The sequence below is a fragment of the Martes martes genome, assembly GCF_963455335.1.
Source record: "Martes martes genome assembly, chromosome: 9".
NCBI lineage: Eukaryota > Metazoa > Chordata > Mammalia > Carnivora > Mustelidae > Martes > Martes martes.
In genome coordinates this window covers 119,711,887-119,728,631 of record NC_137896.1, presented here as the reverse complement: position 1 = coordinate 119,728,631, position 16,745 = coordinate 119,711,887, and the positions used below count along the sequence as shown (strand labels likewise).

The 16,745-nt window shown below is 43.6% G+C and overlaps 1 protein-coding gene across 1 annotated transcript in view; it reads right to left on the bottom strand.

Moving 5' to 3' along the window:
• Positions 1-2,567: 2,567 nt before the first annotated feature.
• Positions 2,568-16,745, bottom strand: part of ASXL2 (ASXL transcriptional regulator 2) — a 79,413-nt gene continuing 65,235 nt past the window's right edge. The window contains exons 8-11 of the mRNA XM_080813405.1: positions 15,167-15,263; positions 12,890-12,995; positions 9,526-10,243; positions 2,568-5,453 (exon numbers count right to left, since the gene is read on the bottom strand). Coding sequence (XP_080669531.1) covers positions 2,976-5,453; positions 9,526-10,243; positions 12,890-12,995; positions 15,167-15,263 — 3,399 coding nt within the window. The 3' untranslated portion in view covers positions 2,568-2,975. The remainder of the gene's footprint in view (positions 5,454-9,525; positions 10,244-12,889; positions 12,996-15,166; positions 15,264-16,745) is intronic.

Here is a 16,745-nt window from a genome sequence, read left to right as displayed (position 1 = left end):
AACTAAATGCCATTTAGGGAAGAAAAAAAAAAAAAAAAAGCTTAGCATTTATTAGCAACCTTTCAGATTGAGCTGAATGGTAAAGCAACTCCGAAAACCTAAGACAAAAAAACTGCTTTAAAGATACCGGTGTACCATGCCCTCAATAATATAAAGATTTTTCTTGTTCCTACTGCTTCATTTTCAAAAGGGCCAGACTGTTAACGTGTTTGGATTGCTGCTGCTGTTTTTCTGCTCAGCTCTGAAAATGAATGACTTTCTACCTGAAACCACTGTTGTGAAACAGACAAACAGGTTGTATTCAATTTACTACCAACCCAAGAGAACCTAGTCTCTCATTCCGTCAAGATTGAGGCAGTGTACCTCGTTGACAAATCCTGTTTTAGGGACATTCACAAATGCAAGTATTTTATTAGCTGAGTATTAATTGTTAAGAGAATCTGGGGAATAATAATGCTTAGGACCGATCTGCAAGAGCCTGGTCAAGAAGAAGAGGCACGATACGGTTTGCTCTCCCAATGGACTTGAAAATCCCTGATCCCTCTCCTCCTCTCCTGGTTAGTCCGTCCAACCTCAGGTTAGGGGAACCGCGGAGGAGAGGCTTCCTATGACAGGAAAGGTGCAAAGGAGAAAGTTCACTTTGATCAATCCGAATCGGTAATTCACGTTTAGCACGGTGCCGGTTCTGAAATACTCAGGCACTTCCAGCACAAAGACCAGCCCTCAGGCCTGGCACTGACGTGGGGAGTGAAGAAGCCGAGCGTGGAGTACTGAAAGTTTGGGGAACCGAACCATGTTTCTTTCTTACTGGATCATGGATAAGAACTTACTCCTTATCCCAGGATCCTTGTAGCCTTCGTATTTTTTAGCTATGTGTGTGCTGGAAGAAAAAGGGAAGTTAGGAGGACATCCTATTGTCTTGGCTGAAACTAGAACAAATAATCTTGTATTTGCCTTGAGCCACAAAAAATAACAGAAGCAAAAACTGAAAACAGTGAAGTAGTAGGTTTCTTATGGGGTTCAAAAGTATTAAAAGTATTAAAAGCATACGGGGGAAGAATGGGGAACAGAATGGGGAAGAGCAAAGAGTATTACTGTCTACTTTCTCCTAATCTGGAATGTGACTTAGTAAATTTACACTGTTCTGCATTTGGTTAAGTATCACATCCTGAACACTAAGCACAGCTGTAAGTGTACTAGGCTGCAGTAATATTCTTACTTTACACACCTGAAATCAGCAAACTTGAAATCAATATGCAAATGATGCACATTGACAATGCCCAATTCTTTAATACCGAATTGTGGTAAACTGTAGATTCATTTTAATGTTCTTTAATCAGGACCTAAATGTATGTTCTCAAAAACTCTTCAGTCACTGGTGACAAGATTTAAAAAACAACAAAGGAAAACCAAAAAGAACCAACAAAAACAAGCAACAAAACTTTGGAGTTAATTTCTCTTCCTTTCTAGATGTTCCCTTAACCATTTACTGAAGCCCTTTACATTAGAGACTCTTAGTGCATAGACAGCAGTAATCTAAAACAGAGGATATGTTTTTTAAAACAGGAGAAGTGTCTTTTACTGTGTGTGTGTGTGTGTGTGTGTGTGTGTGTGTGTGTGTGTGTGTGTGTGTGTGTGTGTGTGTGTGTGTGTGTGTGTGTGTGTGTGTGTGTGTGTGTGTGTGTGTGTGTGTGTGTGTGTGTGTGTGTGTGTGTGTGTGTGTGTGTGTGTGTGTGTGTGTGTGTGTGTGTGTGTGTGTGTGTGTACGCGCACTTTGTGTTCAAAGTAGTATCTAGTAAGATTACTCTATACTCCTCAGATGCCTGGGAGGTCAAAACAAGCTTAACAGAACAGGCAAATGTGGCAACAAGGAGCTTTCCCTCCTGCACAACAGTGGACTTCAGACCGTGAGGGATCAGGGTTGGGCAAGAAGAGGAAGAGAGGCTACCTTGCTTCTAGTGTTAAAATCGTTTTCCGAAATTCTTTATGTTCAGTTTCTGCACTTTTTGAGTCTCTGCCCAATAAGACACACAGTTCAAACCACCCCGTCACTAACACTCTTTGTTCCTGCTCCACTAGCATCTCCCCCGCACCCCATTTGTAAGCTCCCGTGACTGACGGAGTACCCGGATGTTACTGCTGGAACTGCTGCCCCGCACGGGCCCGCTAACAGCAGGGGGGGGGGCGGGGGGGGCGGGCGGGGTGGGGGGGTGGGGGCATACCCATCCTGGGCCACATTCACGTTCTCGGGGCAGGGTAGGGGGCCTGGAGGGCAGGGGGCGGGCACAAATTGCAAGCAGAGAGCTTGGCAACAGTGCTCGTTTGTGGAAGCCAAGAACCAGGTCAAGAGCTTTCAGAGTCTGAATTACTACCTGTAAAGTTAAAATGGTATCAAAAATTTGAACTTAAGAAGGTCCTGTTTAAGGTAAAGGGACTGAGTAAACCCTGAATCCAATCCCGCCAAGGCTGAATAATCTTATGTAAAGCCTGCAATCAGACCGTCATGACATAATCAGCTTGAACGGTCACTTCTCCAGACCATTCCTTCATTCCTTCCTTTTCCTGGCCTCTTAGGAAAGGGAGAGAAGAGAGACCGCTTCCTTTAACCATGCATGGCATTAAACTTTTCTCAGAGTCACGTGAAGTGGAACATAAATCTGAATTCAAATACATCATTACCTAAACACTTGGGAAAACAATGTTAAAACAAAATGTGACATATTTACATGATTTTGTAAGTGCAAACTTGTCACAAATTCACGAAGTCTTGCTTGACCTAGACTTACTATACAAGGTGCTCTTCCTCTAAAATGTAAGATCTGTACTCTGTATTCCTGATTAAGTAACATTTGTCTCTTAAGACAACTGAAACCTAGTTATTTATTTCTGTGATTCCGAAAGGACACCAAAAAACCCCACATCTCATCAATCCTTCCCTCCCTGCCTCCTTCACAGGTATCCTCTTTCTAGTCTTGTTACCGAACCACAAGGCAGGAGACACAAAGTTTCGAGGGGCCAATGCAATCGTCATGGCAGAACGCTCCACACCCCTTGCACATGATCATGGCTTTCAATCGGCAGTAACATTTCGAAGGTGTGTCCTCTATGCTGTTTCCTTCTGGAAAGGCCTGAACGGGAATGGTCTGGCCATGGCTGCTGGGATTCATCGCTTGGCTAGCAGGGATGGTAGTGACAGTCACCGAAAAGGACATGACATCGCCTACGTTGCTGGCCACCTGGCTACAGTCAGGCATCCCCGGGACAGCAGAGTTATGGTCCATGTCGGACGAGGTGGAGACATTGATCATGCCTCTGTAGCTTGGCCCAATCTGGGTGGGGCTTCCGTACAGCTTCGGGGTCTGCAGTGGTGGGAGGAGGAGAGGCTGATGGGTGGGACTGTCTGCGGTCAGAGGAAGAGCAGTCGAACTGAAAAGCTCAGGGCTGCTACGCATCGTCTTGCCTCTCACCGCATGAGCCATCTGTTTCTGCGCTGCCTGAATAAAATCTCTGGCTAGGGTCTTTTCATCAAATGTTTGGCCTCTCGTGAACAGGTAACTCTCCTTGCTTAACGTGGTCTGCTCGTGCACAGGTGTCTCCGCCTTCACATTCTTTTTTGCTAAACAATCACTGGCAGACAGGGCTTCTCTACTGTGGGTTCCCGAACTCGCTTCACACTTGCCAGGGCCCTGGGCAGCCTGCGGCTCCTCCTTCACCATGATGGCTTCTTGTTCGTCACCGGAACTTTCCTCGTCGGTATCTTCTTTGCTGCTGCTGCTATCTCCGGCTGCATTTTTACAGTCTGTGTATCCCATTTTCAAGGCCTCTGTGGGGCTGCTTAGACACAAACGGTCTTCGGGGTTTACAGAATGGGTCCTCCTAAAGCTCTCTGAACCCCGGCCATAGGTGGAAATGTTAAGTAAGTAGTGACCTGCCATTGCAGGCTTCGATGTCCTTCTGCCAGCAAAACCCAGCATGAACCTCTGGCTTGTGGAGATGTCTTCTAACGGGAAACCTGAGTGAGTGAAGTTGAACTGGGAGGGCTGCACAAATGGGAGAACGTTCTGCCTCCGAACCCTCTGGATGAGAGTCTGAAGGATCTGATCTTGGGTGGCTTTGCTGAGCCCTTCCTGGTACTGGTGTGCGTCAATGCTAGAGTCCCTCAGGTCCTTACCTGAAAAGAGCTGAAGCGGTCTTGGAACCTGGGGGAGCTGCGTACTTGGCAAGGCTTTACCCAGCTGCTGCAGAGCTGGGAGGCACTGCCTCTCACTACCTTCCTCTCTGCTGCTGTTTTCGGCGGTGCCGCTGCCTGTGAACACTGCTGCCCCCGGCTCCTCTTTCGTGGCCAGTGGAACAGTTTTCATTTCAACTTTGGTGAGAGGTTTAGGCAGAATTTGCTCCATGGGAACATCCTTGCCCTGAAGCAGCTGAGTGACCAAAGGGTTATTCGCAGGGATACTAGAGCTTGGCCTTGACAGGGGTCCATTCAAATTTGAAGACGTTCCTGGAGTTTTAAGGCTAGAAGCTACTGGCAAAGTGCTCGAGGACTGAGCCGCTCCCGTCGGTGCTACACTTACACTGACCTGGGGTACAGGAAGCTTTTCTAAAGTGGCTGCGGTCAATAAAGATGTTAAAGGAGAGGGAGGCACAGCTGCTGAAGCGCCAGCAGATGTCTCTGCTGAGGCCGAAGGGTCTGGCACATTCCTACTGGAACCTGCGCTGGGCTCAACGGTGCCGTCGGCCGCAAAATGAACAGGTGAGGCACCCGAGCGGAGAACAGACTCTGTGGGACCAGAGGGCGCGTTCTCTTGCCGGCAGGTCCCGGGAGCTTGCAGGTGGGCGAGAGAGGCCACCGCGGCCGCTGCCCCTGGGGGATTCAGCTGTTCATTCGTCAGCTGCCCTACAGCTGCTGGGGAGGCGTCAGTGCGGGCTGGAGAGGGGACGCTTGCGCGCGCTCCCCTGCCGACAGCTGCTGGAGGCCCTGAGGGGGCTTGCTGTAGTTGTGCTCCAGAGACACGAGGAGGCTGTGCCTGGTCTGGGCTCTTGGTCTCAGACTGGGGCTGAGTCTCTGGACCACAGGGTAAAAGCTCTCTCGTACCTCCCCTGCTTCCAGTTCCTGCCAATTCCAGTGTGGGGCCCTTTCCAGGTTCTCGGCCTCTGTCTGAGTCTGGACTCCCTCCTCCAGCAGTTTTCCTGTCACCTCCCTCTCCTGGACCTTGTCCGCCCCCGGGGCCAGGTCCCGGAATGGTCCCTCCAACTGCGGCGGCGGCGGCGGCGGCAGCGGCGGCGGCGGCGGCGGCGGCCCTCTGTGCTTTGACCAGCTGGGCTTTTGCCTTGATGTCTGCGAGAGTTCTGGCTCCTGTTCTGTTAGGACTAGTGATGGAGACTGGAAAACGAGCCCTGGGAGAGACCTGCGATGTAGGAAAAGGCATGGGGGAGATTCTGGAGACCGGGATCTGAAAGGAGGAGGGAGAAAAAAGTCCGGAGCTTAGTTTTAATCGACAAGAAAAACACAACTTCCAGAGCACTTAAATTGTTCCAGTAACCACTACACACCAGTGACACAAATGGGAGGTCCATGGCCGAGAGACCTAAGCGTGGAGACAACTCGACTGCCCCTCTCGGGTCCTTCCACCTCCTCTCCTGGGGCCAAAGCCTCTCCTCCCCCGACACCCTCCCCACCCCGAATCGCTATGCCTCTTTTCTCAACACAACTCCCTTCGCCTGGCATTCCTACTCACAACTGCTTCTTACTTAAGGTACAGACCTCGCAGGGTATTTGCACTTTCACATGCATGTGTGAGAGCAGCAGCATACCACTGCACCACTGTCTTTTTCCTCCTAGCTCTCCTTCTAAGCTGCGAGGAAAATTCTTGCTCTCTTCTGCTCTATGCACATACACACACGCACACTTAAGCAGACAGGCTGAGTTAGCTCAATGACAGAGGCGTCTAGACAGCACTGGAAGGTAGACCATGTGGGATCCACAGATGCACCCCACTCTGTCCATCCACACGAAGGGAGTATAGACAGAATGTATATAATGTTCACCACAGTCATTTTCACCTGTGACTGCCTTTATACTTACTTGGGGAGCTGTTTAAAAATAAATGTGCTCTGGGTCCTCTCCCAAAACTGACAAATTAGAACTCTAGAAAAAATATGCACTTCTGAAACACTTCCTGGGAAACTCTGCTACATCACCAAGTTTGAAACCACTGATTTTCACAGCATAAAATACTACAGCTGAAAGGAATCTGATTCCTGTCTGAAACGATACTTTGGAAGCTATCAGACTTAAATGAGAATGCATCAAAGCCTGGACTCTTCTAGTAAGTTGCCAGAATTTAAAGGAGCAAATAACTGTGACAGATGTTACAGGGCATTTAATTAAAAAAAAAATTAAGGGGCGCCTGGGTGGCTCAGTGGGTTGAACCTCTGCCTTCAGCTCAGGTCATGAACTTGGGGTCCTGGGATCGAGCCCCGCATCGGCCTCTCTGCTCAGCAGGGATCCTGCTTCCCCTCTCTCTCTGCCTGCCTCTCTGCCTACTTGTGATCTCTCTCTGTGTGTCTAGTAAATGAATAAAATCTTAAAAAAAAAAAATTAAGCCAAAGGGCTCTAAGAAAATGCATGTCATCCTTCTGGAAGTCCTTAAATTAAGAATAATAAAGTCACTAAAAATTCTTCATTATTTGCAATATCCATTTCTCAAAAGGTCAGCAGTCCTGAGAAATGGATTCTCTGTCATGCAGAAGTAAGAGCTATGGGATCATGTCACAGCTGTCACAGTCCACACATCTTACATCAGGACATGTACCTAATCTCTTAACACTGAATCTCTTTTACATCTAACTGCACAGTATTTCAGAAGCTACCAACAGAGGGAAAGAAGCAACTGTTGCCCCTTGGTAATGTCACCTAGAAGAGACCACTAGGAAGGGGAGAAAGTAGGTAAAACCAGAAAATTAAATCCAAGAAAGTAAAAGCACAGTTGTTGAGGGGAACTGTAGATAGGGACAAACAACCTTACATCAGAACAGTCTTGAGAATAACAAGATACCTAGCAGAATAAACACTATCTATTGTAATGACTGAAAATCATTCCTAACATGTTGATTAAATTCATTAAAAGTGGTTCAAAGAGAAATTTTTAATACATAAAAATAGTAAGTTTCAGTAATTTATGTAAATAGCTCTATAACCTGTTTATGTTGTCTGGGCATTGGTAACAAATTAACAAGAAGCCCTACCCTGGTAAAACAAGGTTGATTTTCTTCATGTATCCTGAAAAGATGGGGCGCCTGGGTGGCTCAGTTGGTTAAGCCCCTGCCTTCAGCCCAGGTCATGATCTCAGGGTCCTGGGATGGATCCCCACGTTGGGTTCCCTGCTCCCTGGAGAACCTGCTTCTCCCTCTCCCCCACCACCCCCCAGCCCAGCTCCCATTCCCACTTGTGCTCTCCCTCACTCTTTCTCTCAAATAAATAAACAAAATCTTAATAAAATAGAACAGATGTATACCAAGTAGGAAACACCGTTTTCCATCTCTCTCTGTATGTATTATGTTACAGACATCCATGTTATAACATATAAGTGCTTACATATGCATGTATATAACATATATACACACGTATAACATTTGTAATAAGATTTTATTTATCTACTTAAGTTTTGGTTAAAAGATTTTGCTCTGTTATAAATTACATTAAGTTGTGTCTAAGAAAGTAGGATTTGATGGGGCGCCTGGGTGGCTCAGATGGCTAAGCATCTGCCTTCGCCTCAGGTCATGACCCCAGGGTCCTGGGATTGAGCCCTGCATCGGGATCCCTGCTCTGCAGGAAGCCTGCTTTTCCCTCTCTCACTCCCCCTGCTTGTGTTCCCTCTCTCGCTGTGTCTCTCTTTGTCTAATAAATAAAATCTTTAAAAAAAAAAAAAGAAAGAAACAAAGAAAGTGGAATTTGAGATACAGGCCTAAGGTAAGAGTTTATTAAAGCAACTTCTGGTAGAAAGTATTCTGCAGGAGGGTGGAGGGGGTAAGGAAGAAGAAGAAAGCAAAAGAAAGGGAAAAAATTGAGTAACAATAACACGTCATGGTGGACTTTAATTTTCAGTATGGGGACTCTCTGGATTAGAGAAGCAGACCAAGCAGGATGTAAGTCAGCCTCTATAAAGATGAGGAAATAGAAATAACACATCTCACAGTATCATCTATATTAAGTAAAACCTAAAATGTAACTCAGCTCTCAGGTCTGCACAGAAGTTCTGACTGACATTCATTACTGAAAGGTTTCTAATATTTTTATAACAGTAAAGAGTGGGGGATAAAAGAATTGTAAAGTGATTTTCATAAAAAATCACAATCTCTGGCAAAGCATGCGAAGTATGTTAAGGGTGGAAAAGTGGCAAACATTTTTTTTTAAAAAAGGGAGATTCCTAAGTGCATAAATCTTAAAATTAAAAAGCAATGAGAACGTCATACAGTTAGTAATTAAGAAGCAACACAAGAGAAAAATACATAGTAAATTAAATGGGTCAAGTAGAGCAAATGAATGTCTCTAAGGGATATTATCTGATGGAACTAGCTTTGGTTCATCTAAGTTAAATGAAAAAGAGGGAAAAAGTATTTCTATGTGGCTTCTTTTTCTATTTATATTTCTAGCGTGAATGAATACTACCCAATGCCTGGGCTGACAGTAGACACAACAGTATTAATAAACACCACTAATAAGAATTTATTAATATATACTATTTACTAAACAAAAAAATGAACTGCAAACTGATATAAAGCACAAGTCCAAGTATTAGTACACCTTTAGCTCAGAAGTAAAAATGTGTTTGGGCTTTAAAGGGCTCACTACTGGTTAGATGCAGTCTTGTATACTCAGATAAGGATATGTGAAATATGAATGTGAAATATTTGCTAAGTAGCAACAGAATGCTAACATGAAAGTCAGGGACAAAGCCTCAGCAGCAGAGCTTAGCAAGGCTAGTCTACCTTACTGATGTCCCTCAAGTAACCAGCAGTGACTCATGGCAGCCACACAAGTTTCCCTTAAAAGGGGGGAACTAAAGGTAGTTCTAGAGCCACGGAACATCCAATCAGTTATGGCAGTAAGAAAAGGACCAAGGTACACTTAAAATGTCATGGCTCTTGCCACAAAGATCTCTTGATCACACCAAGGGCTTCCTTCTGTTTTTTATTATATTTCTTGTTTTGTCACATGAGACAGAATAATGTCCACAAATATCTTAAGAGTGGCCAGCCAGGAGGATGGGTGGAGGTGGTCTACATTAGTTAGATATTCAGGCACCTTCCTTACTACCAAAAGACTAATAAAGATCTGTAGGAATGCAGATCTAAATGTCTGTTTAGTCATAATTTTGTTCATGTAAGAACGCAGTTACGTGCTTATCAAATATATACAACTGCTTCTGTGTTAAAAAATACTATGAATGACTTGGTATTTAATAAGACCAGAAACTTAGTGTTCAGACATTTTCCCTTTTTCAATCCTTCCCACTCTCTTACCTTGAGAGGTGGTACTTTTCGCACCTGGATCCTGTCCCCTCTACTGAGAAAGGGCTGTGGCGAGACTTGAAATGGCTGCTGGTGCTGGCGATTCTCCGTGACACGTGGCCTTTTCTCCCAGCTCATGGGGCCCTCTTCTTGGATGAGACAAGATTTCCTCTTGAGGCTTTCTGGGCTGTGATCAACCGAGACTGATGCAGGGTCTTTTGCAGCAATCTCCTGCGGACCGGTTTCTGTCACGGGCTTCATTACTGGTTTTTCCACCCCAGGACTCTTGGGTTTGTTTGGGGACGTAATTAAAGCTTCTTGGCCTTCATCTTTGTTATAACTAGGAACTGTGGTGAGATGATTCTCTTTCTCAGACTCCTGTTCAGCAGAGGCCACTGGCTTCTGCTCCAAGAAATCGTCATCCTTTGGGCACTTGATGGGAAGAACGCTGCTAAGCTCTTGCGTATTGCTTGCTGAAGGAAGCAGGGGCTCTGTGGATTTGGGGTTTGGCTGCACCGTATCTTGGCTTTCATGCTCTTCTTTTCTTACTGGGGATGGCATTTGCACCACTTCTTCTTTTGATCCTAACTGGGGAATTCCTGGGATGACACTGACAGGCGAGGCCTCTGAAGGAAGCATGGATTTTGGTTGCTCAGCTGGGGTTTTCTTTACTTTGAGATCGCTTGGCGAGGCTGTCAATTTCTTTGAATCCTCAAGGCTCAAACCAGAACTAAAAGGTGGAAGAAAAAAATATCCTAGTTGAGAAATGGCCCATGTTACTAAACGTATTAGGAGATAATAGTATATGGCAATGCCTGGAAGAAACCTGACATAGAGTAGCTTTTCCTCATATATCATCACCATTATTATGATTATGATTAGTGAAATTCTGGATCTCAAGTGTTTGGAGGCAAATCCTGACTCTGATACATCCATGTGACATTAAGTCAGTCACTAGTCTTTTGTATCTCAGTTTCCTCATCATATACTGAGGTTCATTACTTTATATTGTTGGTGTGATGAAATTAATGCATATAAAGTACTTAGAACAGCACCTAGCACATATTAAAGCTCGATACTGTTAATTATCATTATTCTTTATGCTTATGAAAGGGGCTACCCTGTCTAGAGGCAAGCAGCACAGGCTACCCACACAGGAAGTGAAAGAAGGCCGAGACCCATGCACCCTCATCAACTCTGCTCTGTAGCACCTGCGGAGAGGACGGCCCAAGAAGTCTACGGGCCCCTGAGGAGACAGGAGGAGGTCGCTGTCGATGTTTTCCAGAGGTTGAAAATTAGAACTCTGGAATTTCTGGAAAGCCCATTTACACTTCACTTAGTATAGTTCCATAATGCTGAGACCAATGCCTCTGAGCTATCCTGGGAGTGACGGTAAACTGGGACTTCCACAGTGTGGCCTCATTAGAACTAGGCTACTCAGCAGGGGTCACCGGAGACCCCCTCATAGTCTTTTCGCACATTGTTTAAACAGGCAAAGGCAGGAGACCCTCTTTGGTGACTTCAAATGATCAGTACTGCACCTCTGAGATAGAGTGACTAACAACAAAATAAGACAATAAAAAAAAGAACAGTCCTCCTGTAAATGCTGGCCAAAAAAAGGTAACAGATGAAAACAGAAAGACCCAAAAACTGCTACAATGCTCCATCTGCCTACGGAGGGAATGTACAATATTTACGGAGTGACAGCTACCTGTGACAAGAGTCTAATGGAAATACCACCATTTCTGTAGAAGGGCTCAAAGCTCATACCAAGAGTGTAGAAATATCAATATATGAGACTCTTTTTAAAGACCAACATGGGGCTCAAACACACAATCCCAATTTTAAGAGTTGCACACTCAGGGGCGTCTGAGTGGCTCAGTCGTTAAGTGTCTGCCTTTGGGTCAGGTCATGATCCCAGGATCCTGGGATCGAGCCCCGAGTTGGGCTCCCTGCTCAGCAGGAGGCCTGCTTTCTCCCTCTACCACTCCCCCTGCTTGTGTTGCCCCTCTCACTATGTCTCTCTCTGTCAAATAAATAAATAAAATCTTAAAAAAAAAAAAAAAAGAGTTGCACACTCTACCAACTTAGCCAGCCAGGCGAGCCCATACTCTTGGCGCCCTTACGTGAGACTCTAACCACAAAAGGAATCACTTCCTACGTGACCATAAAGGGGATCGATGAACTACTGGCAGATAAGAAAAAGACCCAGTAGTTGTCAAACTGCGGTTACGGAGTGTCCTTGAGGTCTGCCATTAGGTATGCAGAAGAGAAGGAAGAAAAACCAGTAACTCTGTGGATGTTCAATTCTACCTCAAACAACAGAGCTCCACTGTCATCTATTTAAATGTCCCCATTAACATTTTATTTAGATTTTTTTTTAAAAGATTGTATTTATTTATTTGACAGAGAGAACACAAGTAGGCAGAGAGGCAGGCAGAGAGAAATGGGGGGGATGCAGGCTCCCCGCTGAGCAGAGAGCCTGATGTGGGGCTCGATCCCAGGACCCTAAGATCATGACCTGAGCCAAAGGCAGCGGCTTAACCGACTGAGCAGCCCAAGTGCTCCTATTTAGATTTTTTATTAGGAAAATAAATCCTCTTGAGATTTTATTAGGAAAACCATCCACTTGAGAACAGGGTTTGTATCTTCATGCAGCTATAAAGACCTGCCAGAGTGCCTTCTAGAGAGAAGAGGCTGTTTAAAGATGCCTTGGGTGTAATGGTTCATATTATGGGATTCCTAGAACTCCCTGGTGATGATGAGATGGGATGAACTACCATCTCGTGCGAGAATTAACTGTTAGAAAAAAACTTCAGTATTCTTGTAACTTATAAAATTACTGGAAGAACAATTCAGACTATTCAAAGAAAGGGACTCCAATTCAAGATAATAATTTTTTAAAAATGAAATCATCCCACTCACAATGGTAACGTGTCAAGAGTCAAGTAACCCAATTTTGTACACCCGTGATTCATAAAAAGAAAAAATATCTTGGTTAAGAAGAATTGGTGAGGGCGCCTGCATTGCACACTGCATTGCTCAGGTTAAGCATCTGCCTTTGGCTCGGGTCATGACCCCAGGGGATCCTTGGTCCTGGGATCAAGCCCCGTGTCAGGCTCCCTGCTCAGTGTGGAGTCTGCTTCTCCCTCTCCCTCTGCCTCCTCCTCCCTGCTCATGCTCTGTCTCTGTCTCTCACTCTCTCTGTAAGATAAATAAATAAAATCTTTAAAAAAAAAAAAAAAGGAAAAAAACCTGGGAAAATAATAGAAGGAAATTGAGGACTAGAATTTCTGCAAAGGTAGTTAAGATGAAACACTGTGTGACACATATGTAGGAATTCACATTTGGTTTATAGAAGCTGTCTTGGTATTACCTCTGACCATAGTAGCTTTCAAAGAATTGTTCTTTCCAAGGCTCTACTTTTTTCTCCTTCTCAATCTCTTGGCGAATTCTCACCTGCATCTCAGGTGTAAACTCACCTATAATGTAAAAAAGGGGAAAAAAGGATATTCAACAAAAATATGCTGTTTTTAACTTTTAAATATTTGTAAATCATGAAAAACTGGTGGAGTCAGAATACTATCATGTAAAGGTAAGAGAAATTTCCCCCAATTCCTCATTGGAAAGGAGCCCCTAGAAGCCATTGGGGGACATACAGTGCTTACACACCACTGTGTGCAGTTTCCAGTACTCAGCTGAGGCCACCTGCCTTTCCTCTGGGCTCTCTTACAGCACACCTCCCTCCTGCTCCAAACATCATACTCCCTGCAGATTTATCATTAACTTTGAATTTGTCATTTCTTTTCCACTGGAAAAAAAGTCACATGGTTTCAGTAAATAATGCCATTGGGCATTCTGTTATTTTAAAGTTCTGCTTCCCTTAGGCAAGTTGTATTTTGTGCCTTTTGTCTCTTACTGCATAATGAACAGCTGTGACCTGGGACCCAGCTTCCAGGCAGCCGAGGTTCCACTAAAACAGCAGGGAGTTATTTGGGAGGGGTCAGTTTTCTAACTGCTCCAGAAACTGGACCGCTCTACTGCCCTGGCATAAGGCACTGAACATGCCAATGACCCCGCCACTCTGAATATGACATTTACTTGCATATACCACCAACTACCTCCATCCCTCCCACTCCGACAGCAGAGGACACCTGAATCTGTTGGGTGGGCCATCTTCAAACTGCGGCTCAGAAAGCCTGCTCTTTTTTATATTCGAATACCCAGGACATCAAGGAAAAATAGAAACGGTAGTGTTCAAGTTTAGGTTTCTTCAGGGTAAAAGGATAGAGAGGAAAAGTGTTGAAGGACATAGTCCTGGGCACGGGAGTAGAAAAGAGGACTCTGCCTGTCAGAATCCAACCCAGAACTACTTTTTCAGGGAGTCTACTGTATACCAGAGAATGACGAATAAAACATACTGACTTCTGTTCACATGTGTACAGCGTTCAAAGTTTTTGCTGCTCATAAAATACAATCACATGACTAGGCATAGCAGTGACTGCTCATATGCAAAAAAAGAAAAGAAAAAGAAAAAAAGAAAGAAAAGAAACACTGATAACAATCAAAGTACCACTGATAACATTACCTACTTTAAAAAAACTGGGTGGTGGGGGAACCAGGGGTGGGGCCAGCGCCTGGGTGACTCAGTCGTTTTAAGTCCTGATTTCGGCTCAGGTCATGATCTCAGCGTCCAGAGATCAAGCCCTGCTTCAAGCTCTGCACTGAGCCTAGAGCCTGCTTAAGATTCTTTCTGTCCCTCTGCCTCCCTCCCTCTTGCTACAGTTTGGTCTCTCTTTCTCTCAGAAACAAACAAACAAAAAAGGGGGAGTTAGGCAGGGCAAAAATCCTTCATCAAATCATTCTTAAAGAAAGGTAATAGTAATGCATATGTTTTAAAGTGTGTATGTGACTGCAGTTCGGAAAAAAAAAGTGGTCTTTGCTCAAGGAAATCTTTAAGAGATAGGACAGAGTAATCAGTGAGAGCATCTCTACGCAGAATTGCTTCCCCCCACCCTGCCCAAAAACAACAGGAAGGCAAATGTCAACACTGCGGGTCAGCAATACAGGTATTAATTAGTTGGTCAATTAACTCTAAATGCTACTGATCTGACAAAATGTCAGCAAGGAGTAGCATTCCTAATGCTCTCCTTACAAGTGTATTCATTTTAAAGCTTCTCACAGTTGTTTTAGGCTATGTCTCGGTACACCTTCATGTGACCTTCCAAGTGTTAGTTTGTACTCCACGTGTACTGAAAAACAAACATAAGAGAACACTGTAACTCTAATTCTGTACTCTGCTTATTAAAATTTCAATTCCTAGGCATTCACCTAGAATTACTGAATCAAAATCTTTAGGAAGAGGGACTAAAAAATCTATTTTTTTAGTTTCCCTAAATTCAAAGGTGACTTTGAATTCTTGAAGAAACACTGCTAGACTCCACCTGGAGCCAGACCTGGTTACATAGGATTCAGACAAAAAAGTCAGTACAGGGTTTCACACAGGATAGCTAGTTCTATGCTACGGAAACATCCTGTCCTTAGCCTACTAAAATTGCTCAAAAACTCACTGAGGCACAGAGGTGCCAACATGCCCTCATAGTAGCTCCAAGTACATACACAATCTAGGAGGCAAATAAATTTGAACATTTACCTTCTGAGAGTCTTTCCTTCCAGCCTTGGGCTGCTGAAGTGAAGAACTCATTGTTAAGGGCTGAGCCATTTAACTTCATCAGACCATCTGGACCAACCTGGGTCAAAGAACAAGCCAAGAGAAGCTTACAAAGAAAGCCAAATGTATCATGTGGAATTGTACTTTCTTTCATTTTAGAGAAGAATATATATACATTTAAGTTTATAGAAACCTGACTATATCATCCTGGATACTTCTATTTTATAATATATCACTTTTTCTGATAAATTTCTTTCCTGTTTACCTCTCCGCCCTTCTTTCAATTCCATTCCCCATTACATACACTCAAAGAATCATCTGCAAACAAATAAATCTACATGTAAGAAGGTTTTTCCCTGGGATGTTTATTATTTCTCCTATAAAACTGTGACCAAGCTTTGAATCTTCTTTTCCTCACGTAATACACTGGGGAAATCTCTCCAAGTCGACTGGCAGAGTGTTCGCTCCTTCATAACAGCTGCACACTGTTTCATCGTAGGCATGCACCTCAATTCATCCCCCAGTTTCGTAATCATAGACACACACCTTGTTTCCAGTACTTTCCCATCATCAACCAACCTGCAGAAAGCATTCTGGCAAAGATGAATACACTAGAGCTTTTACCTCTGTGGAACAAATTCTAAAAGCAATGAAATATCTGTGTCTGTAACTTGGTACTGTTAGATTATTTTCCAAAAAGGCTACAACAATTCATACTTCTACCTGAAATATATGAGTGTACTCTTTGTCCTGTGAACAATATACGTTAACGAGACTATTTAATTTCTGCCAGTCTAATGGGTTTGAAATGGTAAAAATTTCCTTTATCTTGACTACTGGAGTTTCGTTCACCTTTTTGCATATTTATTAAATATTTAGATTTGCCATCTTGTGAAATGCTTATCATTATGCATATTTTTCCGAAAGGCTACTTATTTTTATTATCAATTTGTGAGGATCCCTTACATACTATTCATAGTAAAACTGTCACATTCACAAAAAATATTTCCTCTATCTGCCTCGGGACTTGATTTGTGGTATCTTGCCAAAAGGTTTTAAGATTCTTTCTATTAGAGATTTTAGACTTCCTATCATGGTTTAGAATCATAAATCTTATTTAAGGACATAAAACACAAGATCTGAAAAAGATTTAGACAGAAAAGTTGAATAAAATTGCTATTATCCCCACAGTTAATATCTACATTTCAATCAGAACCCTTATGCAGAGTTGTCATTAACAAAATGATTTTCAAGTTCGTAAGGAAAAAAACCAAACAAAAAAACTGCCTTTCCAGTTATTAAACATACCACATACGAAGCCACTGCAGTTGAAAGTATTACTACTAACACTCGAAGGAACAAAGAAACAAGTGGAAGATGAGAGAGTACGCATAAACACACACTGCCTATAACTGAACAGAATACATAATGAAGATGGGATTTCAAACTGTGAGAAAAAGATGGCTGTATCAAATACGTAGTGGTGAAACAAGAGGCTATTAATAAGTAGAAAATACAGTTGAACCCCAATTTCAGAGCAATTAAAAAAAAATCCTAGGTA